Here is a 26,744-nt window from a genome sequence, read left to right on the forward strand (position 1 = left end):
AATACACCATCTTCAAATTCACGCAACAGCCCCACAAGATTGAATTAGTGAACCACATAGCTCAAATCCATTTGGATCACTGATCCATAAGCAAGGTTTTACCCGTTTTACCTTTAATTACATGAATTCCAAAGTCATCTTTTGTTAAACATAAACCTGTCTCTCAGGATTATCTATTTCTTCGCACTGTGAACTACCCCACGTGATGCTGGTGGCAACCCCTGCCTGGGAACTACAAGCAGCAACTCCAGCTCTTGACTTACTGTGGTGACAAATTGCTCCAATGATGTCCTACAGCACCTAAAGGACTGAGGGCTACACTCACACCAAAATTAAGCAGGTTTACATAGGATTCTGTGTTTGTTTCCCCTGTCAAACAACATGAATAATGCTGGTTATCTGAATTATATAAAGCAGAAGCCAACAGTAGCCAAAAGACTGGTAAGCAAGCAAGAAATCACATTCTCTTCAGAACAAAAATAGGGTCCTGTCTTCTGTCTCTTCGTTGCTCAGTTTCCATATGACTTCACTGTCTGATCCTCTCCTGGTCAGCTACCAGGAAAGAGTCCAAGACATCAGTGGTGGACCAAAGTCTGCACTATTGCACAACCACGTTTTCAGGCATTATGCTGTCTTTCTGCACAAGCACTTGTCTCTTTAAGGCTATAATGTGTTTTTTCTCTTGGATGTGTAGTGTTGACCCCTTTGGATTTAGACAGGAAAACAACAGCTATGCTGAAAATATCTGATGAGATGGAATTATAAAAGGCAAGTCAACAGAGTCTTTTCAGGTCAGCGAGTTAGGCTTTTCTACAGTCTCTTAATCCTTTTACAGCAGAAGGTTCTCATGCATCCATTGCCAGCAATGGATCTCTGATGATTCCAGTAGCCAAGGAGTTAAACACAGGGTGGGCTTTAAAAAAAGAAGGGCGGGGGGGGGGGGGGGGGGGAGGGAAAAAATGGGGAAAAAAAAACCCACAAGTGCTGGATGAAATATTGAGATACTGTTAGAGCTCCTCGCTCTTTCTGCTAATTATGATAAAAAACTTCTTAAAATGTACATTGCTTGAACAGAAGATGGGTATCAAAGACTCGTTAATTCAGAGCTTAAACCTTCCTAGGCACAGTGATTTAACTCCGAAAAGAATAGCTTTCGTATCTTAATGTAAATCTGTTGGATATGTTAAAAACCGGTTCAGAGCATCTCCTCACATCAGCTCAGCTGATCTGCTACACTAAGCGGAATTATCTCTTCCTACATAAAACAGGGAGTGCCGCCACATCCAGCCTCTGCAACCAAAGGGAAAAAATAAAGGAGTGCAGTTGCACCATCCTCTCCCATTCTCCTCCCCACCCCAAAAACTAGTTCATACATTCCACCTTGCTCTTTTCTGGGCTGCAACTTCATGCTCAAAAGGCAACCCAAAAAGGACAACCCAAGATAGGTGTTTATAAAAAAACCACATCTTCAAATAAAAAACAAACCCAAAAACCAAAGTCTGTGAGTCTGTTGCAGTGATTATAGTGTTGTTCTGAAGCAAGAAGGGGAGGAGGAAAGCTCATGTTCATGCGTAGGGGGCACGGAGGGAGATGCTGCATTCTGAAATCACGCTGCATCCTACAAAGCACTCCGCTTCTTCCTAATGGGACTGGAGCTGCTGTATGGTTTCAATTCAGCATGCTGCACCTGTAAAAACAAACAGACATGACGTTTGCAGTTAGGTAACTCTAGCTCACTACAGTGTGTGTTAATGGCTCCCCGAGGACAAACCAAGGGAAACTAAGGAAGGTTCAAAAGTAATGAATCATTTTCTAAACACAGGAACATGGGGGATTAATTGCAGGAAGGATTTGAGAAGTCATGCATCATTTCTTGAAATGAAAATATTAAAAGCAGATTTCTCTAATGAGATACATGGGGCTCTACCTGATTTCAGCAATGTAGGCTAGATCTTTTGGGTTTGTTTTGGTTTGGGAGGTCTTTTTCTTACATTTCTGGCATTAACCTGTAAGTTTAATGAACTTCTGTCAGGAGTTTCAAGGGGATCCCAATACACAGTAAGATGACAGTTGTCAAAACCATCCACAGACCTCAGGATGCTGACATAATCATTTCGAAAAAGGAAAATATTTTCCCAAATAGAACCTGGACAAAGTTGCCTCCACCTTTCAAACCAATTCCATACACAATGTAATAGTCAAAGCATGTGTTATAAACTGACAAGGACAGTGCAATCTCCAAATAGTCTGTTCTACAGAAAAGTATTCCCATCGAAATCATTGGGCAGCTTCTGCTGAACATGCCATCTTTTTCATTCCTCTTTTGTCCAACACATGTGGATTGTATACAAATGTCTGTAGCACAGACAGAGGTAATTTTTTTAACTCAATGCAGTACCACAGTGAAATGATGACGCATTGATAGCATGGAAAACTAAAAAGAAAACATTGATAGCATGTAAAAACAGACAGACGGACTTTGGATCTGCCATGGATGAGTGTATGGCTGTCACATAAGCTCACTATTTTTAGGACTAGTGGACAACTCTGAGAAGGTTTGTCCCAGCCTAGGAACTTTTATCATTCTTCCCATAGAAAATAGTTATTTTCCTTGGAAAGCTTAAAAGATCCCCAAATGATGGAAACCACTCAAGGAAATGTTATAAATGTAAATGTTAAATAAAGCATAAACAGAAAAGCAGCTTATCTTTAAGCATAAACACTAAAAGGGCATATGCAAACCATCATTGCAAATCCAGCATGCTTTACAAGAGTAATGACAAAAATAAAGAACACACTGAAGCTTAATGTCTCTATGATCATTTCTGTTTAGCTTTTCTCTCTCCCACCAGTCTATGGCGAGATTTCACTCAAGATCAAGACCAACCAATCTAGTGGCCTATTGAAATAAATGTCACCAGAAGCCTTTCCAACCTTGTTTCTCTACCAGATGCCTCGACACTGCATGTCAGCAATTACTTTTCTGTCTCCAACAGAGTAAAATCACTATAGGCAAGACTGTGATCCCCTTATTCATAATGAGCAGCACCTCACTGTGAAAGTACCACAATTCACAGAGGAAGGTACAACGTAAGTGGGATCCAGGGCATCAGGATCAGGGCCTGAGGACACAGATTCCAGCTGACTAAAACAAAAGGAAGAATCCTTTATATTTTGTGGCTTCTTTACCCAGCAAGACTATTCTCCTTCCTCCAAGAGAAATAAACAGATCCTGACATTCTGAAGGACTTATTGTTCAAATAATTCCCAGGAAGATAGGCAAGATTACTAAGACACTGTTGTTGTTTCAAAGAAAAAGAAGAGACTTGACTGAAATTGAGGGAGGACAGACTCTGGTTAGATTAAAACTTATAATTCCATAATGGTAGAAGATTGATCTGATCAACTGCAGAGTTTTTAATACACATCTCAAAGCTGTCTTTAAAGGAAAAGATGAGCGGAGCATTGTCCAAGGGAGGCCTGGAGCTCAAGCACAAAGTCACAGAAATAATGTCCTCCTCCCTTTTTTTTTTTTTTTTTGAGAAAAGGGAGAATTCAGCAAATCCTTTTGGATGGTTATCTTTATCAAAGAGACTATTTTTCCCTTCCCTCCGTACAAATACCGGAGCAGAAAGGTGACGGAAACTATAGTTCAGCAACCACACTGGGTGATTTTCCAGACCATTTTAAAGTAGGTCTTTTCAGGATAATTTTTCTGCAATCATTTTATCCTTCTGACAAAGGATTTTGGCTCCCCTCTCTTCTAACACCCTCCCCCTTCCACCTTTGTGGATTTTCCTCAATTCCTTATCTTCGTTATTCAAAAGTGCACTGGCATCATGGTCCCCAAGCAAAGCACCAGCCGCTCTCAGTGCCGCTTGTTGCCTCTGTTGGCGGTGGCCATTCATTACCTACCTTTTGAACATCAGATGGTACCCTGGAGAGGAAATCTAGTAGCTCATTATTGTCGATGGCATAGGGATTTCTAAGCCTCTTAGTAAATTTATTTATGCCTAGGAAAAAAAAAAAGGCAAACAAAATAATATGACTCTTTTCTATTCCCTCCATCCTAAATCATTCAGGCAAGGTGAAAAAGGGAAGAGGAATTCACAACTAAAAACCAGCGTGAAAACAGTGCCTTGGACTTAAAGCCATGCACATGTTCCCTGTCATGTGGAATCATTCACAAGTGCCTCCTGGAGGAAGTAGAGGATGTTATTTATAAAGGTATTTCTCTACTTTGGGGATTGATTGTTGTCAACAACACAGCAAAAAGAGATTGCAGCATGCATTTATTCAGGGGGGGATACTGTGGAGAGAATACACGAATTAAAGGCCGAGAATGCTGTTAAATCTTCTATCCTCCATGACCAAAGACATTCCCTCTCCTCTTGCCCAGGGAACTGGACGGCTCTGAAAATAATTGGGCAGCATAAAGGCCTTTTTCCTTCGATTTCTTCTGAAAATGAAAGCTTCCCATCCCTGCCATGTCTCCTAGCTTATCCTCTCTTTGCAGAACCAGATTTGACAAGTTGGCCATATTATGATGCTGTGTGAAACTGTAAAAAGTTACTGCAAGATTTACTTTATTTTAGGGTCTTAGGGTAAGTAATTTGGCTTATTAAGTGCAGCGACAGAGGTCCCTGCCTCCATGGACTTAGCTATGCTTCAAATGTCAGAGGTAGTCCCATGAGGAAGACCCAGAGGAAGACCCATGGGAGTGTAGTGTTCATATTATTGTGGTGTTCATGAGGTCTTCTCCCTTTGAGGAAAGGCCCTCAGCCAGCACCACCTCAATTGCATGGGCCAGGATGGTCAAGTGAGAGACGTGAGCATCCTTCCCAGCAATTCCTTTGTTCCAATGCAGCCACTTAACACCCTACTGCCACCATTTCCCCACTGAGAAACAGCAACTGGTAGTGTGGCTACCTAAAGGTGTGGTGGTAGAAGAGCAAAGGAACAATGCTCCTTTCCTAATAGGTGAAATCAGCTAACCCACTTTAAAGAACAGCAAACAAATATCAAATGTTGTTTGCCTCCAAGTATCGTAATACAGCAATCAATTCCATCATGCCCCTGTCCAGTAGTTTCTCTGAAAGTGATTTCAAATGCGATGCCTGCTCCAGCCTTCTCCTCTCTCTGAAATGTACCTGCTTCACATCTGAGATCCAGCTTTTAAGCCATATACTTGTAGCAAAATGCCAACACAATTTTCTGTGTACCTGATTTTTAAAAAACAGAAAATACCATAAGGTCTTTTGAGGCCTTGCCACAGGGTAGTTGTTTAACATGTATCATATTTGAAGGCCCTGTCAGTCTAGATGATGTTGAATGGATGTATAGTTTTTATGTACTCACCATGTCTTCCACACAAGCACAGCAGTATTTTGTTACTGAACTTTTTACTCCTAGCAATTTCTCTCCTTCCCTTTTGCCCTTTCTTTTATTTTAATCTTTTATTTCATTTTTTTTTTTCCCCAAGAGTAGCTGTTTGTACTTCCACCTTTTCATCACCTCCCTTTTCTGCCTCCATGAGAGCCAAGGCAGCAGCTGATGGCTAAACCCTGATGATGTGGGGTCCCTACAGCCCAGAACTGCACTGGGGCTGAGTACAAGAGAGTTAAGACCCAAAAGGCTTCCAGGGTCCAGCTCTGCAAAACACACCTTGTCCACTCCCTACCATTTCCCAACTGGGAGGCTCCAGCACCAGGAAGCTACTCTCCTGCAGAACAACACTAGAAGTAGTTCATCTAGGCTAATGCTCTTGTGGTACTCCTGGAGACTTATAAAGAAGCGTAAGAAAAGCAAGTCATTGGATCACCTGGGGGGTGGAGAGGAAATGGCAATTTTAAGAAGTTCATAGCATATTTATTTACCTCTAAGCAACAGCACTTGATTGTCTAACAGGTCATTTAAAGCTTGTTTGACTTAATTCTGTAGATTCATATCGTATTTATCGCATGCAAATAAGACACAGTGGAGTACTTACCCCATATTAAAACAATGTACCTCAGTGGTACGAAATACAAAATTACTGTGGCTGCTGCCAGGACCAAGCAGGCCAGGACAGAGAGGAAAGGAACTGTCCAGTTGAATGTGCTGTAAAGAAAAAGGAAAAAATCCTTCTCAACATTTCTGCTCTTGGACACTGCTTGTATTCTGCTACCCAACAATAACTTAATGACCTCCTTGCAGTGCTCAGTGCATTCATTTCACTTAAATTGCAGTCTCTTTGGAAGGTGGATATGCAGATTCCTGCGTCGGGATGCTATAACAGATTAAGGGAGATATCTAAGAGGCTGATATCAAGTCTCTGGGGCGCTCAGTGGACTTGTAAGGCATGTAGCAGGTAGTTTATGTTTCTTCTTTATACATGTCACACTTGTTATACATCTCTGCTCATCGGTCAGCTCTCCATTATTCATGGGCAGATTATCTGATCTGGAGGTGAGGCCACACTGCAAGTGCGAGCTATCTGAGATGACTCCACTGGGCCACAGTGGAGATGACATGGGATGCGTGTCAGTGTACAACATGGCAGGCAGCCAAACTCAACCCCACCAACAGCTTGTAATGGATTGATTATGACAGATGCTAAACCTTAAAAGAGCAGTTAATTTCTCTGTATCGTATTAGGAAATAATATTCTATATAAACCTCTCAACACACATATATCTGCTTCTGTTTCCTTGTGTTTTCAGCAACTCCTGACTACATTGTATATAGGAGGCTGCCTTGGGTAAGCTTAAGTATGCTGGCAGTAGCCACGCTTCTGCACACCACCAGCCTGCATCAGATTTTTTTCCCAAGAGGAGTACTCAAGGGGCTTAGCTACTACAGTCTTTCAGACTTTTGCAGCATTGTAGCACAAAGTGGGACTTTTTTTCACTCAGACCTTTTATTTCTAAGGCCATGATGGATTTAAGCTCAGCAACTATTGCTAACACATCTTTGATGTTACTTTATCCCCCTGGTCCCCCATAAGACACACCTCTACAGCATGCACCAAACATTGAGATACCTGGACTACATGAATGCCAGTTAGTCCACGGGAGAATTTACAGATGTGAGCATGTCTGTTTAATACAATCTGCCTGCTAACTTAATCACATCACAGTGATGGGGAGTAGGAAGAAGAGAGAATGAATGTGGACCCACTTATCAGGCTCTAAAATAAGACAAACTTCCCTTGACAGATAGAATTAATAGGATGCTAAAAGAATCACTTTTAAGCTTCAATAAATGTATTAAATATTAACTAAAGATAGGTGGGAGAGGACACACTGTTATCAATCAACCTAGCTTAAGTTAAAGGAGAAAAATAGCAAAACAGCTCAATTCAGTTAAACTGTTAAAAATCCCTGTGATTGTATAACTGGAGTGACAGACGGAAACTGCAGCACAATTCAGTCTGTCACTGACAAAAAAACTTTGGTAGCAATTTGTTAACGGTACATTACTGCTGAGTTACAACGGAAATCTTCTGAAATTACATTGGGCATCTGCATTAATACCCAATGTGTTCTTTAAGACCATTGTTACCAAAATGAATTCAAGAATTAAAAGTACTTAAGCACTGTGAGTCTTCCTGCTATGCAGCTGGGCAGAACAGTGCCCTGTTCATAGACTGGAATACATCTTTGGGCCACTTCCACCCAGCTGGGGTGTCCAGCGTGGAACCACAGCACATGAGTTTGCTGTATTTTTAGCTTGAACCCAGCTCCTCATTAAAGTGTGGCTCGATCACAAACCATCACTTTGTGTTCAAAACAGAAAACAATGTGGGTCAATTAAGATTGAGCTATAAAAGTTTGTGCGTGTTTGTGTGTGGGATTTTCTTTTTATTTTAGGCTCTTCACCTCCCTCCTTTGCTAAGGTCAGGAATACTCTATGGGCCTCCCTATGCAACCCTTTGGTCTTCCTCGTGGCACCAGCAGGAAGCAGACAGCTCAAAATGGTAAAAAGAGAATAACATCAATGTGTTGGGTAGGGAAATAAGTGACTGGTAACCTCCTGTAACCATGGAGAGGGCGTGGGAAAGGCAACACTAACCATCAATTCCTACCCACTTTCTATGAAGAAAATGAAAAGAAATGCCCAATGCTTCTGTGCCCACATTTTCAAGCATTATTTTTCCTTTATGTTGCATTCATGACCCCCCATCCCATCCCAGACAAGACTAGAAATCTAGACAAATGTGAGAGGTACATCAGTAGAGCATATGCTTCTCCTCTTCTAAGGAGATAATACCTAAAAGAGGCCTACAAGGAATCTGAAGAAGGCCTTTTTACAAGGACATGTAGGACAAGGGGAAATGGGTTTAAACTGAAAGGAAGATCTAGGTAAGATATTAAGAAGTAATTCTTTACTGTGATGGTGGTGAGTCACTGACACAGGCTGCCCAGAGAAGCTGTGGCTGTCCCATCCCAGCAGTGTTCAAGGCCAGATTGGACAGGGCTTGGAGCAGCCTGGTCTAGTGGAAGTTGTCCCTGCCTGTGGCAGAGGGGCTGGAACTGGATGAGCTTTCAGGTCCCTTTCAGTCCAAACTGCTCTATGAACCTATGACTCTATATGCATCGGAGAGGTTTCTGGAATAAAAGACTCTAAAGGAAGAAGCCATGGTGGGACTGGCCACGTTCTGCTGCACCTTGCAGTCATTTTCAAAGCATGACATCCGCTCCACCTTAATCCTCCTGGCTGTGCAAATCATGGCTAAACAAGGAAAAAATTCTCACTTACTTTTTAATCCTCTCTCCAAATGACGCTATTTCTTCTAGGATGCTTTGAACAGCTATGATGATCTCTTGGACCATGTGGATTCTCTCAATTAACCCCTTTTTCTCAGATTCCTAACAAAAAACAGACAAACAAAAAAAAAAAAACCCAAAAAACAAAACTTTTAATACATTTTGTATTTGCTAACATGTTCACAGATAGGTAAAGTCAGATTCCCAGTACTGTGGATGCATTGATAAACTCAAGTGTATCAGTGAAGGAAGAAGAGAATACACACTCTGGGTTTGTCACATACAATCAACATGAAGACATACAGATCCCTGTATTTTCTTCTTTTCCATAGCCACACAGGCAGAGATTTCATCATCACCTAACACAAATCAACTGCAGGACCTCAAGACCAGACTTTCAGTGAATAACCCTGTTTCACACCAAACCAGAAGAGATGCTGAGCACCCCTGAGTCCAGATGACCTGTAAGGGTCCTGCTGGGTGCTCAGGACTTCTCAAGAACAAGAATATTCCTGTGTGGAACTTCTAAATGTCACTTTTCTGTGCTTTGTAAGCTCCCATCAGCCATGCTGTTTTCTGTATATACATTAGCAGTAAGATAGTGAATACAATATTTTTTGAACATTCTGTATACAAAGACCCATTCTTTTACGGGGGGGGGGGGGGGGGGGGGGGGAGAAGAAAAAAAATCAAGGGAAAAAATGTCATTTTCCTTTTACAGCAGCCATCTCACAACTTCATTTCTTACTGCTTATTTTAGGCAACAACATTACAGGACATTACTACACATGTGCAGAAATAAAAAGGAAGCACAGAATGAATTAAAAATCAAAATTACTTAAATCAGCCTTGGAAATCAGTATACAATTATCAGCATTCAGCATTTCTTTGCCAGCAATCTAACACACATACAGGCATGCAAATTGGGGTGGTTGCAGATATTCTAGCGAGAAATCAGCAAAACATTCACTTATTACAAAATGCAGAGCCCTGGACATTGATTTTACATCACATTTAGACACTCAAAAATCAGCTCAATTTAGGAAAAAAAAAAAAAAAAGGACATTTTAACTGCATTTTAACCAGTCAGTGCCCAGAGAGGGGAGATGCTGGTAAAATGCACATTGGATCCATGTTCTCTGTGGTCCTCAGTGGCTGGGGCAGGGGAAAGGATGGGTAGGAGTAAGGGGAAGATTCACTCTGCTTCTGTGCTGGGAACCCACACTATTTCTCCATGCAGGAAGGAGGGTCAGAGACTACTTAAAAGTCACACTGGGCCAGACAGATCAAAGCTCATACCTACAGCCTTTCGGCACTATCATGCTGTGAGAGGGTTTGTGTGCATCGAGACAGGGGACTGCGCTCATCGTTGTGTGCTAGAATAATGTAGGAACCACCCTTGGATGCTGAGAAGCAGACATGGCACTACAGCACTTGTAACCCTTTGGAATTGCTTTATGCCCATTTCTCTTCACAGTAATTTTGGAAATGAAAAAGCCAGCCAAAACCACCAGAGTTATCAAGCTCCAGACATCTGAATATTTGCCTTTAGGTTGCAAGTGAGTGCACAATGAATAGAAGCAGCATTTTAAATAATCACACATTTGGGTGTGAAAATGAGTATTTTTACATTAATAAAACAACCAACAAAAATGAAACCCTTGGGGTGTGAAATAACCCCAGAACAAAATAAATAAATAAATAGTCAGTTTATGTGAAAATAGCACCAAAAAGTCATTTTCACACAACTCCAGTTATAACCTTGTTAGGCTCAAATTTAAATGACACATTAAGATTATATTTAACTATTCACTCACTAGAATGGTACAACGGCCCCTTAGCCAGAGCTGGCTTTTTTGCACCGAACTTGGAAGTAGAAGCTGGGGAGCAGTTCATGGAGAACCAGTCAGTGGGAATTTCATTCCGTTCAAATTCAGAGGGGTAAAGAAAGCACTTTATCTAAAGTGATATTCCAGGGCAAGCCTACTCTTGCTACCCAGAGCTGCAAGGAAGATCATCTGTCAGCTCTATCTGCATCATGCTGACTTCATTTACACGTCTTCGATTGAGCTTAGAAATGTGGTGATAATGCAATTTAACCAAGACAACGTAACTTCTGCTGCAGCCACCAAGCAGACTAAGCAAATAGAAGAGAAACTACAAGTTCCTAGGATATAATGACAATTGCATGCACATTCTAACCTAGCATGCATGCTAAAATCACCCCTAGACAAAGGCATTTTCAATTTATAATACAAAATATGCCTAACCAAGGAAAAAGCAGAGATAGACTAGGATTAGAAAGCCTTGTAAATGAAATCAGTTATTAGTAAAATAGGCTAGCAAATGCCCATGCAGTATGCACTGCAGTATGTGTGCAGAATCACTTGAAAATCCAGGAAATTTGTCAACATCTTTTCTTTGTTATTTATTTGGGGTATTTTGTTATTTGCTTTTACTTATTTGTTTTGTTCTGGCAACCTGCAGTCTAAACACATCTACAGGATGATTACGTCGCTGGTTAAGCAAGACAGAAGCAGACAAATGAAGTACGGCAAATGGGATTTTCCAAACTATGTAGGTTTTGGGGGGCTGTTTATGCTTTCTGAAGCTGGCACCTTACAAAACTGTTGAAAGCAGTAAGAGCTAATAGTCCATCAAGATGACAGCCACCGGTCCATGTTTATTAGTAAGTGGGCAACTCTCAGACAGAAAACTATATTTGAACATTTCCATATTTGTGGGAGATGTAATAAATAATCCTAAGTATGTCTTCAACTAAACGCACTTTCCCATCTGTGCAAGGTCCCATCATCCAGATAATTTTTCTCCATCCTCCTCAGGTATCGTTCCTTTCTGATTTCTTTTGGACTCAATATATTATGCTGCTTGAAAACAGGATTTGGATACCCATGGTTTAAAATCACAGCTCAGAAGCTTTTGCTTCAATTAAAAATAAAATATCCTGCCTGTTTCTGGCATTACTTTTTCCTAAAACCAGTCATGAAACTTCCATTCCTTCAAGGCCTTTTGCTTCTTTATTTCTTAGGTGATTACAGCACTGTGGGTGGACCAGAACTAGTCTTCAGCCTCTGGGAAAGAATTAACTCCATCAAAATGAGTTTACAACTGAGAATTAATTATATAATCAGTGTGTTACTTTAAATCTTCCTTGCATATACTGATTTAGAAACCTTCATTTCTACATTAATTGCCTGAACAAAGCCACAAAAGGGGACTTAGAAAAGATTAAGCATGTCAGAGAAGAGGAAAAAAAACACCAAAACAACCACCAGCAAATTCAGAAATTAAGTCTTTTGTGCCCAGCTAACACACATCAACTTAAACTTGGCAATGGAGACACCAAATCTCTGCTGTACTGACTGAAATGCGCTTCTAGATTTTTCTATTTCTGAAATACGTAACAGCTAATAAACAGGACACGTAAACGCACTCAAAGGGTTACTATGGCTTTGTGTTATGCCGCTGCCAGACATTCAGGGACAGTTGCAAAAGAATCTGCCTCACTACCCCAAAACTGAGGCAATCCCTACGCCACAGACTTTAAAATCATACGAAATATGGGGCAGGACAGGAGAGGACACCTTGAGCATTAATATGGCAATTCATGGCTGGTGTGCTATCATTCTGAGAACTGGGCTTGCGAGGGAAAAATCACAAGATCTACAGGGGGAGAGACTGAAGGCAAAAACTGCCTGTTTTTCAAAGACCAAGTAGTGTCAGTTACTACTTCTGCTCTAAAAAAGCATTTGTTACCAAATTGAAGACTTGGATGGTGGAGATTTTCTAATTTCTTGTGATCATTTGTTTCAATGATTAATAGCCTTCATCCTTACCAAAAGCTGTTCCCTATTTTTCCAATTTATCCTTCAGATACTTTTCCTCCGGATACATCCAAACCAGTAAGAAACAATCCAAACGCACAGACAATTTTTAATGTTGTTCTCTAAGTGTATTTCTGATGTATGCTTTGAATATCAACTGCACACAACTAAAAAATGATGCTTGAAGCATCAAGTTCTAAATACTTGCTCACTTGGATTTCACATAGAACACTTGCACAGAAAGAAATCTTCTATGTGACTTTTCAGACAAGTGGTATTCATCAGCAGATCTCCGGCGTGCCAAGGGAAACTCATACAAAGCTGAGCAACACTTGGGGGCAAGGATGAGGAAAAGGGGAGGAGAAAAACTAAATACCAATTAATGCAAAAGGAGGAAGAAAACAGGATACAGACAGCTAAGGAATTAAAATCTTGAATATTCAGGAATTCAAAGGAATTCAATGCCCAGCCCTAGGCTGGCCTAACTTTCAGGATTAGGTTGGATTTTTACAGTAGCTATTCTCATTATCCCACCGCTGCTGCTACAAGCACATTAGGGTAATGTTTTACCAGGATTTGTCCCATATACCAGATATGAATTCCCCAGTGCATTAGCAACAAACAAGATTGATGGGAAGGGTAAAGAAAGGAAAAAAGTTCAGGCATGCACGTCTCTGCCCCATTATTATTCTGCTGGGTTTTGGTTTTTAAAACAAAACAAACATGCTGTGGTTTACAGAAAGACAGACTTAGCTGAAATTGGATTTAACTTACAACTTGCTCTGTGCGAGACTACACAACTCTGACCTTACCAGTGTCCAGCAAAACCTGGGCCAAAGCAACATCTTAAGGCCAAAATACTTGTTGATGAAGAACTTTTGAAACCAAATAGATTTTGTTGGCTATAAACAGCAGACCACTGGCTTCTATTGTTTGCAGGGAACCCTTCACTAACAGCTTCAGTCTAGCAGCAGAATGAAGCTCTTGTGGGAGGTGGCAGCCATGGAGTGACAGACAGTCTCTTGGTAGCTAAAATGAATTCCAGGCAGATCTTTGAAAACAGTCACCACAGCAACCTTGAACTGGATCCTGCCTCTGATGGGAGCCAAAGGCAGCTGGAAGGAACCCAGCAATCTGCCTTGCTGAGTCACTGTCTTGCCCTGTGCTGCAGTGTCTGCTGCGTGGCGAGGAGAACTTCTCGGAGCTTCCAGGAGGATGGGTACCCAGAGAGGATGGCTGCCAAACTCTCAGCAATTGCCTCCTGCAGCCCTGAAACTGTGCATCACAGGATCTTTTTGTTTATTAACACCATGCTGCAAATGTGCCTGCCTGGCTGTGGAAATTTAGTGAATCTGCGCGTACTTGAAATAATTACCAAATAGAGGAAATGCAACACATACGGGTCAATTTATGCTCTCAGTTAAAAAGGTGTGAAGTCTGGAATAATTCCACCAGAGCCAATAGAATCACTTCAGATTGATGTTATGAAGGAGAGCACCATCAGCCTTAAAAGGACACGTTTTAAAAGCAGTGGCACATCATCCTTCAGCTAAGGCTAGGGGAACACTGGCTCAAAGGCAGAGATGACCACTTCACGCCTTGTTCAGCAACGCTTACACTTTCTTTGCTTACATGAGATGAATCTTATCTGTGTAAAGACACCAGCAAAACTCTTCTAAGCCCAGCCCATAAACAAACTTATGTGGAGAGGTTTAGGTCATTGACTGTTGCTTTCTCTCTACACAGGCATGAAATGCAGGGGTGGGGGGGAGGGTTAAGAGGCATTTTCTGTACTTGCTCACATTTTCACAAACATGTAAAGTAATCCAAAGTCGGATGGCATTGCTACAAATTCTAAAGCAATACTGGTAGTCTCAACAGAATAAAACACCATTAGGTGAGGAACATAAGAAGCAACAAAAAAGAAGCCTGAACGGAAATATAAAGTCATCAGTAAAAAACAAAAGGTGAAAAAACAAAAAGGTCAAAATAAGTGCTTTCTCCTGGAAATACACATGAGACCTAAGAACAATCACATGGTGATTAGAATTAAACTACTGGATCATCATCTATTATCTAGGTAATGGTCTTTAGCAATTTGGGTACAAGAGAAAGATAGACCTATTCATACTTCTACAATTCAAAATGAATTCTAACATTTTACATAGTTGGAACTTTTAAGCGACAAGAACTCGCTGAGGTTTGTGTGCTTGGTCCAGTGACCTGCCTTCTGCTACTACTTAATGTTTCTCCAGGGACATACAGAAGCTATGGTGTTGGTTTAACTACCTCCAGAGGAAGAATTTTAGAGTGCCATAGGGCTGCTAAGGTTTCTATGTAAGGAGAGCCATACCACAGTCCCCAAGACACCTAAAAGTCCTCTGCAACTCCCTCCTTCCAGCATCTCTCCCATCACTTCGAAACCTATGAATTGCTAGGTCATGATGCCGAGACAAGGACTGTGACAATGTATCTGATGTCTATGGATAAGAGCAGTCCTGAACAATGCTGCAGTATAAGTAAGAATTAACAACAGACCATTTATCTTCCAGTTTCTTGACACAGGAGGCTCCCAAGCAAAGAACGAAGCACAACCAGAGAAACCCCTGCACTCTGTATTAACAAGTTTGACTGGGTTAATAAGAAGCCTAGAGAAAACTTACAGAAGCTGTAATTGTGTGTTAAGTGATACCTGGAAACTAGTATTACACTTCAGTCAAGATGGTTGCAAGACTGGATGATTATGGGTGCTTAGAAGTGTCACATCCTCCAGCCTGACCCAAGCATAGCTCTGGCAAGTAGCAGAATCTGTCCCTTCGGCTTCTCCATCGCTAACATATTCACAGCCTGTGAATATGTTCACAGAAGCAAGCAGAGAGAAGCCACAAAAAGCCAAATGAAGAAAAGAACAGCAATTTAAGGGAGTCCACACCTACACAAACACACACCTTGTGGCTTTTTCTGTGGAGAGCCCTTGCTAGTCTGAACATACCCTGCGCACCATAGGGTATTTTCAAGTCTTTATCATCATCTCTCTTCAGCAGTCTTAATGGAAGATGTTGAAATGCTATACTGCAATTGTTGTATTGAAGAGAAAAAGAAAAAAACTAATGAAATTATTTATACTTCCAGGGAAGAAAACAATGAGATGATATTGTCTTGATGACCTTTCCTAAGTATGGGGATATAGCATCTTACACAATAGACTCTTGGTTCATGTTTCAATTACTGACCTTTACAGTGGAGAAAATTAATGCAATTTTCATCGTAATCCACCCGTACAAATAAGATCCATACGGAAGGTTTCCACATGCTGAATCTAACTCCAATGGAAAATGTCAGCTGTTTGCTACTGGATGAATTTGACTGTAATTTGTTTGGCTGGAGTCTTTCTGAATCGTGTTCATAAAACTTTGTATATTTTTTTTGTACCTATTTTTGACAGAGAATTTCCAACATTAGAAACATTGGATTTTTGGGGGGATTTTTCCCCACTGTTCTTTTTTCTAATACATGAGATATTAAACATTTCTCGGAAGCTGCCGAATTACTTGGTTAAAAGCCATGGTGTTGTCTGATACTTCCCTATTACATCCCATTAGCCAAGAAGGGCTATGTTGGCTCACCACTGGACTGAAACCATCCAAAAAACCCAAAACCAAGCAAACACCACAACCACCGAAACACACAAAAAATACCCCTCAAAACACATCAGGAATTGTTGTTGGTTTAGTTTCTTTCTCTGATTTTCTTTTGATTCAGTTACTAGACCTGGAATTTGTAATCATTTAAGTTTGGTTTGGTAGAGAAGAAAGCTTTTACCCATCCAACTTAAGATCATGAGACGACTCTTTAAAGCCGGGGGCTATGACACACTCATTAACCAGGGTAGCTGTCTGCTCTTGAAGCTACACAGTCATTGTCAAAAAAGGAAAAAAATAAAAGGAGTAAAATAAATAGACATGGTCAACAATCAAACAACTTGCACTGAGCTACATGTAACTTGTCTATACCTTCCTACTGGCAGGCAAAAGATGTTTTGGTGATGTAATTTTAAAACAATCCTTATTCAGACAGTTTGACAGACCCCAGAGCTGACAAGATGCAGCTTGAACTCCATGTCCAAGATGGCACAAATCCGAGAAGGCATTCATCCACCGAACAGCTTGTGCCAAAGGGACACAGCTCTCTTATCTTTTGCACTCCTCCATGCTGGTATTTGGGGAGGGCAGAGGGGGAAAGAAAAGGGGAGTTGGCAATTAAGCCTTGTCGTTTAAGACAGATAGTTTAGGTAGAGGGAGTTAATCTGCTCTTGGGTTTTTGAACTAAGTGTCTGTGTATTTCTAATTTGTAAACAGTTCATCTCTTAGAGGGTGTGTTACAATTCCCAGAAGCATGGTCTGTTATGTCTAACATGCAGCAGAACCCAGAAAGGCTATGTGTGTGAGTATTTTGATACAGCACGATGACAGGAAACAGAAACAGTGACCTTGTATACCACAACCCAACCAGCAGATTCCAAATTTAGGAGCTCTTGTATTAGGGAGGAAAAAAAAAAAATACACAGACTTCTTTCTAAAGTATAATTGTCTGTTTAAATGTTGACATTGCTACGAGATAATGTCATAAAATTACATTTTTCTTACACTCCCTAGAGAGCGTTGACCACCCTGAGATTTGCAAAAGTCACTTGGAATGACCTAATGTACTTAAACATGCAACTCATCACAGTGCAAGCATGGTCCATCAATGATGCAAAGGAGGAATATACCCAGGACAGGATGAAGACACTAAGGCAATGCTGCACAGCACTTGACACGGAACACATGTAGCAGCTGGTAATTCTCTCTCCTGGCAATTCTGTGTCAGGATTCCATAGACCCATAACACTAGTATATCAATTAATACAAGTTATAAATTATTATTACTGTAATGTTGGGATATAAAGTGTTATCTTGATGAGAAAGCCTGCATGCAGGAAAAAAAAGAGTGCATGCAGGAAACAGACATGAAAGCAATGCTGATTACAAAACGGTAGAGAACAGCTCAACATTGACTCTCAGGAGTTTTCCCACACTGGCATACTTAGTTAAAAGAAACCAAGAAAGAAGATGATAGTGGAATTGCCTTGGGAGAGAGGCTGGAGGGGTATTGTGGCAAAAAAATCAAAGTGATCAGATCCATGTTTATGTGGCCCAGTTGTATTTACAGATAGAACCAAAGCTGATGGAGATAAATCCAGGGTAAATGTAACCTAGAATATTTTGGCTTTGCAGCAATAAATCTCTTTCACAGCACAGGAAACAGAGGATTAAATACCTACTTAATACATTTTAACCTGTTTTTTTTTTTTCATCTCAGCACTTGCAAATGAGAAAGAGGCATATGAAAAAAGGGAGACAGAAAATGGGATTAGCTCCAGCAAATAAGTTACACCTTTAGGCATCACACAAATAAGATGTAGGCTCAATATTTACAGGTGGCTAACTTTGGGTACTGACAGAATATAAATTATTGACTTTCAAAGATACACAGTGTTTCTTTGGAAAAGATGCAACTTCCATTTAACAACTTCTGGTGAGTCCCAGATATTGGTCCATTTAGTTGCTCAATTTTACAATGCAGAGAGTAAATTATAAATGGGAAAGTTTAAATAAGAAACCCATAATTCAACTAGGTTGGCTAAAGTTCACTTTATAACTTTGACGGATTTCTGGTTTCTCATTAAAATATAACCATAGAAGAGCAGGTTAAGCTTAAATAACTACTCCCATCAATTAGTCTGCGAAGCTTCAATTCTAGTGTCTGCAATTGAGTCAAGGTGCACTTGCTAACTGTGGTATTGATTTACTTCTCAATGATCAACAATTTCACTGCAACACTTTTAAAACATAGAATATTCAAGAGTCTTATTAACTTAGTATGCAATTTGAAAGTTTCACATTGCCTTGTGAACATTTTCTTCCTAACAGCTAATGTTCCCCTGCATGCTGTTGCTCGTTAAATAATTCCTCACCTTTTAGCTTTAAAGTATTTATAGATTATCAGATCCTCCTTCACTTACTTATGTTTTTTCAAGCTGTATACATTAAGTTCTCTTAATCTTTCTTCAGATGTCATGCCCTCTAATCCTTTTATCATTTGTCACTGTGGTTTGATAAACTCGAAAAAAAAATCCAATGAATTTTTCACAGTGAGAAGAATGAGTAAGTATGCTCCAATAAAATACAAAACAGGCCTTGCCAATTCCAATTCTTTCTATATTTCAGCCAATGAACCAAACCCCAAGCTTTTAAAGAAATGTTGAGAAAATTCTAACCAGTTCTCCACACATGACATCAATTCTGGCCAACAGAAATGAAAATGCCAAATCCTCTGGGGAAAGCCATTAGCACAAAACGTGATCCAGCACTGGAAATTCAAGTGGAGGATTTTACATACACATGTGTGTCTCTGCACCTTGTCTACCCATAAGCACACCTATCAGTACACATACATAAACATGTGCCTGTTATGATTTCAAACACAAACTGGGGGCTGCTCAGATTCAGTTAAAGTTCAGAGATCTCACATAGATACCACCGCTATGGAATGTTACATAAACCAGTCTTTTCATATTTTCAAATTTGCCAATGAGGAAACTAGTAACAATTGTTTTTTCCAGTTAATACACATAATACATGAAGATCTCATGGAAATACGATGGTGGGTGTGTGCTCTCCCACGTTCCTTCTGATTCTAGCTAACACAATTGTGAGATACACTTACCTTATCATCTTCATCCTCATCTTCATCCAAGCCCATAAGCTCCTGCAAAAGCAGATGTCCACATTTCAAAATGCTACACTTATTTTTCAGTGACAGGCAACATTTGTAAAGCTTCTGATACTCCCACAACATTTCATTACACAGTTTTCTCTCACTTCTACTGCAAGTCATCAAAAAACCCCACTGCTTTCACCTTTCAGAAATAACATTTCATATTCAAGGACTTTTTGGGTTTTTTGCAGTATCCTGAACAAAGCCTGAAATATCCTATACAAATTTTAAGTCTAAATAAAGCATTAGTGGCTATACCCAGTAGTTTGAAGGCAACAGGCATTCAAATTCACTGACAACTTATACTGTCTGTAAACAGCTTTGTTCTTAGTCTGACAAATGAACCAGCTGGCATGTCAAGGCTGAGGACGCTATACTCAACTTGTTCCATCTTTGCTGCTACAATGACTGTTCCCTCCCTTTAGGGCCATTACTGAAACATTAGACTTTAGAAAATACATTCGGATTAACATAATCAATCTCACAAATCACAGTCAGATTTCTATGCAGCATTATTTTCTCCCTTTAACTTTTATGCTGACAGGTAGGGGGGAAAACAAAAGACTTGGCTAAGGCTTGAAATTAGGAGCACTTGGCTTTCAATTCAGGCATTTAATAATCTGAGCCTTTAACAGGGTCCTCCAAGTTCTTCTTGGTTATTTACTAGGTACATTTGAAATGCTGCATTACATGTTTAAATACAGCAAACATGCAAAGAATGTGAAGAATCACAATAAAAAGATGGTTTAGATTTGTGTTTTAAAGCAGTTGCATCTAGTATGCTCAGATACCCAGATTTACTCTTTGGCTCTCTGGAACACCCCAAGCAGCTGAACTGACACTGAGCATGGTTTACATTTCCACAGAAACATCCCATCTGTAAATCATAAGCCATTTTACCAATATTCATGAATTTGGCCTCCTGGCAACTGCATCATGCGTACAAAGTTAATACTGTTATTTTCATTTTATAGCACAGAAATCAGAGAGAATTCAAGGTCCACTTTCGCAAGAAGTGTTGCTCGCATTAGACACAAAATGTGCATGCTGGCACACAAAAACCAAAGGTAGTACACATGCAGCCAACGCCTAAAGAAGCAAAAAATAAATAAATAAATGACTGCATAAAAAGCATCGGTATTTTGAAGAAAACCTTTTCTCATCTGCAGGACAGATGTGACATGGGGTAGCACCTGATTGTCTATTTCTGACCTACAGATGGTTAGAATCACAGACACACATAAAAAAGAATCAGGTAATATTAAAGGCACTTTGACTACTTGTTCCATATGATCCTAATCCTGCAAAGCACTTAGGCAGATGTGTAACTTTGCTTATGCAGAATGCACTCCTGAATTTCACGGCAATGCATCGCTCACAGGGTGTGTGACAGGAAAAGGGCCAACTTTCTGATGGACCTTTCTCCAGTATTACTACAATTTACCTGTATTCTCATGCATAGCCTTTTGTAGTATCCACTTAAATGATGTACTGCTCAATTTTGCTTACTTATGTGAAATGCTCCCCACTTGAGCACGCAACAAACGCATCACAGGATGAGTGATGGGTGCTGGAAGGTTTTCTCTGTGTGTTTTTTTCTGGGTAGGTCATTATTATTTTTTTAATCACCTTTTGTATTAAAAACAAACCCTCCTGTTTGGCTGGGGTTTTCCTACATGCGAAGCTCTCACTTTTCAGATTAAATGAAGTAGTTACTGAAGACACACTGTATCTTTCTATGTTATTCTGGACTTAGTTGAAATTGGAGGTAAGTATTTCTTTCACCATGTTCTCAAATCAAGTCTATATTCTAGTCTGGATAATAGAATTTTCCCTATTTTCTAATGATCTTTCCACATCATAACAAATGAGTACTGAACTAGGAGCAACTTTTCTCACTAAAACTAATAAGCCAGCTATCAGCCTTTTTAATTCTAGGATATTATTTCTTTGTATAAAATTCACTTGATTCATTTGAGTACAGGTATTCTTCATGGGTACAAATGTCAATCCTCTTTTTATACAAAGTTAGAAGGAACCTATAATTCAACCTGTTAAAATAGATTATTACGGACATTCATGAACTTATTTTCATTTCTAACTGTAATTACCATTGTTCTGTAAGTAGAGAGAGCGGCCAACATCAAAGAGCATTTCATACCCCAGCAGTAGCGCTTTGCCACACATAGTGTAATTATTTTTATATTTAAATCTTTTTTTCTCCCAGATCAACTTAAAAAACTGAAGGCTAAACTTCGGAGGGGGGCAGGGGGGAAGCATTTGTCATTTAAAGGGGGGTGGGAAGGAGGAATAAGGGCTTCCTAAAGTCTCAATCACAGGAAAAGGTTTAAAAATAACTTCTCCTTTGGCTTCTATTGACTTTCCTCTTCTGTGAATCATGAATCATTAGTGTGACGCAAAGCGTACAAGTAATAAGGTCATGGGTTTTAGGAACTTGTTGCTTTGTAAGTCTTTCGTATTTCAACTTAAAGACATTTGTAGTTACTTAGTAAGTAAAATCCCCATCCTACATACTCTCGTTGTCTTCTCCTATAACTCTGAGTGGATTATTGCTTGAACTGAATCATGAAAATTGAGAGGGTTGACATTTCTTTTCAGTAAATTCGAAATAAAGATGTTATTTAGCTATATAACTTGCTCAATACCATTAAAATATGTAACATTTTGCTCATGAGCAAATTCAAGCTGGGGATGCCAGAAATATTACTGCCACTTTACTTGCCTGGGCATCTTGGGTGTTGTTGATCTTCCCTGTTGTGATGAGGGAGAAGTTGTATGCAAACAGCACCAGCAGAGCCAGGGGCACCATGTACAGTTCCACGGTCCAGACAGTGACCACAAATACCTGGGAGAAATAAAGCAGCAGAAAGGAACACATACAAGTGTTTAAAGTGAAAGGCATATAAGCAAGCCTTTCAGTCATTATCCTTATGTACGTTCATCCTTGAATCTCTGTTAACCTCATTCATATTATTATTTTGGCAAAGAAAATCTGCTCTCAGAGCACGCTCTCTTTCTATTCTGTTTGAACCCATTAGGCTGCTGTTTCATAGCTTCTCATCCCCTGCATCTGGTGAAGTACAAGGCCATGAATATAAGGGTAGACTGAAGGTTTTATTCACTTCTTCCTTGGATCCCCTCAAGCCTGAAAGACTTTTGTCCTTAGTACTAGTGAATAACAGACCCACTTACAGACGTAAACCTGCTCCACTTGATCAAACCCTATTTGCCATGGAATCTTTCACAGGCTAGAGGAGAGTTCCATCCTCTTGTGTAACAGGAACCATTCAGCTCCCTTGTCACTGTAAAGGGGACAACCAGCAAATGCATCTTCACCATTAATCTATCTCTGTTCTTGGCATAGCAGCATCGTTTCCTTACAGAAGGCAAGGATCTAGGTTGCATATAATTTTGGAAAGGGATCCAGTAAGTCTCTGTTCTCATACCCTTGCCATTTTTCAGCATAGCATATTTCGATTTCACTGGTTGCTTGGAGACTCTACCCAGAAATGGTAGGAGATTGTGCATTTGGAGTGGTATCTGACCAAATCCACTGATAGCAAAACCAGAAACCAAGTTTTGAAGTTCTGTTCAAACTGGAACAGCAAATCATGTAACTAACATGACAGGGACTTAAAAATCACTTAGTATCTAAAAAAAAAAAAATGATACCAACCCAAGCTGCAAGCCCATCTTGCAATACCAACGGAACCTGAACAGACGGCAAACTTGGAGTGGTTGGCAATGCAAAGTTAATAAACTAAATCCAGAGCTGCCGTAAAATGCATGTTGTGATCCCATTTCCTTTTCTACTCATACATAGTGTTTCCAGAAGAACTGCCTAATGCTGGTGGAAACCTGAAGCTATTTTAAACAATCTCCTTTAAAGACAAAGCACAAACACTTTTAACTGTTTTTTCTTCCTCAAAAGGAACCTGGGTTGATCAGAAACAAAAATCACATTTTTGGATTAATAGAAGTAGGTGAAAATTAGTCAGATCCAGTTAAAGTATCTCAAACTGCAACAAAAGAGAAACACTATGGGTAATCAGAAAGCTAAATCTCTACCGGCCTTCATCCTTGGCCCATTAGGTATTACATATATAAAAGCAAAACTGGCACTTGCAGAATAGGATATTTATGGCAATGTATTTTTGCGTTATGTATCTAAAAGTCCAACTACACTGTACCAAATAAGAATTTACCACTGCATTCAGCACAGTGAGAATTTACATCACTACAAAACAGCAGCTGTTGTAATTTTGAAACAGAAAGACTTGTCTGACATCAAGCAAGTGGTCAGTTAATATCTACCATGGGCCAAACATACACCAAGAAACAATGACTGTATCTGTAACCCTCCCCAAAACAGCAGTTGCACTTTCTCGAGTGAACCTGACTTTGTTATCTGCTGCTATGCAAGGAATTAGACTGTCATCCTGTTCTTGGCATTTGTGGGCCAGTAAAACGATCTCTGAGATATATTCATTTATAAAATGGGCTGACATCCAGACAATATATCCCCATACCACTGATTTGCAGCACAGGAATGTAGAAGAGGATTTGTTTCGTTTTTTCTTTCTGATCCTGATTTTCAACATGCTAAAAAGTTAGGAGTGATAATGATTCCAACTGCCACATTTTATATGTAAACAAGGCAAGAGAAACACAAGAATCCTGGCCAAGAAGGCATGGTACTTGGTCTGTTTTACAGACATCTTGCATGGCTTTAGTTAATAAAGACTTCAAAAACTGCTATATTCCAACCTAAAAAGTCCTCCCTAAATATAAAAGTTATAATCTGAGCAAGTTCCTCTGAAGCTATTCCAATTCCCTTGTTTTGTAAGACAAAATGAAGTTGATACCACTTCCTATCCTACTTTAAATGTCACTCTAAAGAACAAAGACCTGTTACTGTACACATGTATACAGATATCTATCTCAGGTATGTATGAAGAGATAAAAACAGACACACACACATAAACACATCTGAACCTTATATAAACTACTTCATGGAAATTCATATTGCTAGGTATTAATTCAAAACATTTGCTTCAGCCTGTTGGAGGAGGTTGCATTTACATCGTCTCCGCGGGGTATTACAAACTCAGTCTCGCCTTAAAGCAGCAAAAAGACTCCACCAGCAGTCAGCTAGGCAAAGTCCTACAGGAGTCAATGAAGCTCTTGAAGAACCTCTCTTCATTCATTCAATTGCAGGACTTGAACCAATTTTAGTGCATCTGTCACCATCCTATATGAACATCACCCTGCTCGGTTGCAAGTATAATACAACCTTGCAATCACGGGTCATTTAGGCAAGATACAAAATCAAGACCTTGGTGATTTTAGATCCAACAGTACATTTTGTGTATTATTAAGTTTCAGACCTTAAAACTTAATTACAAAATCTCACTGTAGTCTCAAATTGATAGCTGAGGCATACTGCCGCTTCCTTTCTAATGCTGACTGGTTAAACGGTTGCTGAGTTATATCTCAGGCTGTGACGCTTTGATAGAGCTCCCATATCTCCTTAAGAAGAGTTGCTTTACTGCTACTGCCGCAGTAAAGGGAACTTTCATTACTGTGACACAACACAGACACAAGACAAATTGATTTAGCTATTCAGAAATTATTTAGCCTCGGAGGTATGGGAAATGATTGCTGTGAACACAGAGTACATAATAAAAGTTCAGAGGGTGTTTATAAAGCGAATAGAAATATTTCTGCATTCTAACAGCCTTTTGAGTAGTTCTGCAACATTGGTTTTCAAAGCAGCTCCCAAGCAGGCCCCATGTCCTATTTTATCAGCTCCCAGACAGCTCCGTGACACTGACTACAGCATCAGCAGCCCTGTGATATGAACACACACCTCAAATTACAATGATCTTGATCATGCATGTTTTTATTCTCTCCCCAGTGATACCTTATGCCTGAGAGAAGCTCTGCATTCTCCTCCCTAAATTATTTTCTTATAATAATTTTTTTGACAAAACTCAAGAAAGGTTCAGCTGCTGATGTACTGAATCACAGAATAATAGAATGGTTTGTGTTGGAAAGGACTTTAAAATCATCCAGTTCCAACACCCTGCCATGGGCAGAGACACCTTACACTAAATCAGGTTGCTCCAAGCCCCATCCAACCTGGCCTTGAACACCGCCAGGGATGGGGCTCCCACAGCTTCTCTGGGAACCCTATGCCTCACCACCCTCACAGTAAAGAATTTCTTCCTTACATCCAACCTAAATCTCCCCTGTTTAAGTTCGAACTCAAATCCATACCTATGTGCCTGTAATGGCTACTGCAAGGATCAATATCTTCTTGATTTCTTCTAATCCTCTCAGCCTTTTGCCTAATACATAGACTGGTGAGGGAAGTCATTAAAGGTTCAGATCACTTGCCCAGTATCACAAATGTCAGGAACAGAAACCAAGCCTCTGTTTCAAATGATCCATTTTTAACAAACCATACCTTTTTCTATGTTTCACATCATCATTAGACCAAGTTCTGCCACACATAATCCATTACATCATCAATACCTTTTCTGCTGGGCTTCATACTGTGCATGAGAGAAGTTAAAAGGACAGAAGCCAATTTCTAAAATAACACAAGTGCAATCTAGTTTCCTGTGTTACTTCTTTTCATGCAATTGGAGAGTATAAAAGCCTATTACAGAACTGAGCATTTTAATTCACAGCATTATAAAACAATGATCAGAATAGAAACAGCAATGGGATAAACGTATCTAGAGAGGGGGGGGAAGAGCTCTTGAAACTAATATTTAGACGAGAGTTCTACCTAGAAGAGAACAGCAATATCACAGCCTTGGAGAAAGGACCACTTGATTTCAGCTGATTAATGTGTTACTATTTCAAAGGGCCTAATAACTACAAGTTAAAGCTCTGGAGGTTTGGAAGCTGTTTCATCTGAAAATCACTGAAGAGGGGTCCAACTGTTCCTGTCAAGAAGCATGGAGTTTGAACAACCATAAGAGTAGCCCTTTTGACAGCAGTACAAAAGATGAGAGAAGGCAGTCTCAACTGAAAGTAAAAACAAACCCTTAGAAACACGTTTCAAATCTGGTTTTTCTGCCCCTCTGGTTCCAATTTAGGATCTGACTATTAAGAACAGATTTTAGACGGGTGTCTACTAAAGTATGCCCATAAAACATTTGTCACCAGCAAACCCACAGTCATGGGATAGAGCACGCTTAAGAGGTTTGGAAACCTGGCATTAGATAAGATTTTCTGTGTAATTTTTCTAAGCAGTAATTATATAATGTTTTAAGTCTAAAAAACAAGCTGGTTTTGACCT

The 26,744-nt window shown here is 39.9% G+C and overlaps 1 protein-coding gene across 4 annotated transcripts in view; it reads right to left on the reverse strand.

The window, feature by feature from the left end:
- Window positions 1-940: 940 nt before the first annotated feature.
- Window positions 941-26,744, reverse strand: part of MCTP2 (multiple C2 and transmembrane domain containing 2) — a 122,249-nt gene continuing 96,445 nt past the window's right edge. For all 4 annotated transcript variants that reach the window (XM_065688306.1, XM_065688307.1, XM_065688308.1 and 1 more), the window contains 6 exons: window positions 22,155-22,277; window positions 19,361-19,402; window positions 8,740-8,849; window positions 5,990-6,099; window positions 3,916-4,013; window positions 941-1,687 (listed from right to left, as the gene is read on the reverse strand). In XM_065688306.1, coding sequence (XP_065544378.1) covers window positions 1,619-1,687; window positions 3,916-4,013; window positions 5,990-6,099; window positions 8,740-8,849; window positions 19,361-19,402; window positions 22,155-22,277 — 552 coding nt within the window. In that variant the 3' untranslated portion in view covers window positions 941-1,618. The remainder of the gene's footprint in view (window positions 1,688-3,915; window positions 4,014-5,989; window positions 6,100-8,739; window positions 8,850-19,360; window positions 19,403-22,154; window positions 22,278-26,744) is intronic.

The sequence above is a fragment of the Lathamus discolor genome, chromosome 8 (genome assembly GCF_037157495.1).
Source record: "Lathamus discolor isolate bLatDis1 chromosome 8, bLatDis1.hap1, whole genome shotgun sequence".
Lineage (NCBI taxonomy): Eukaryota > Metazoa > Chordata > Aves > Psittaciformes > Psittacidae > Lathamus > Lathamus discolor.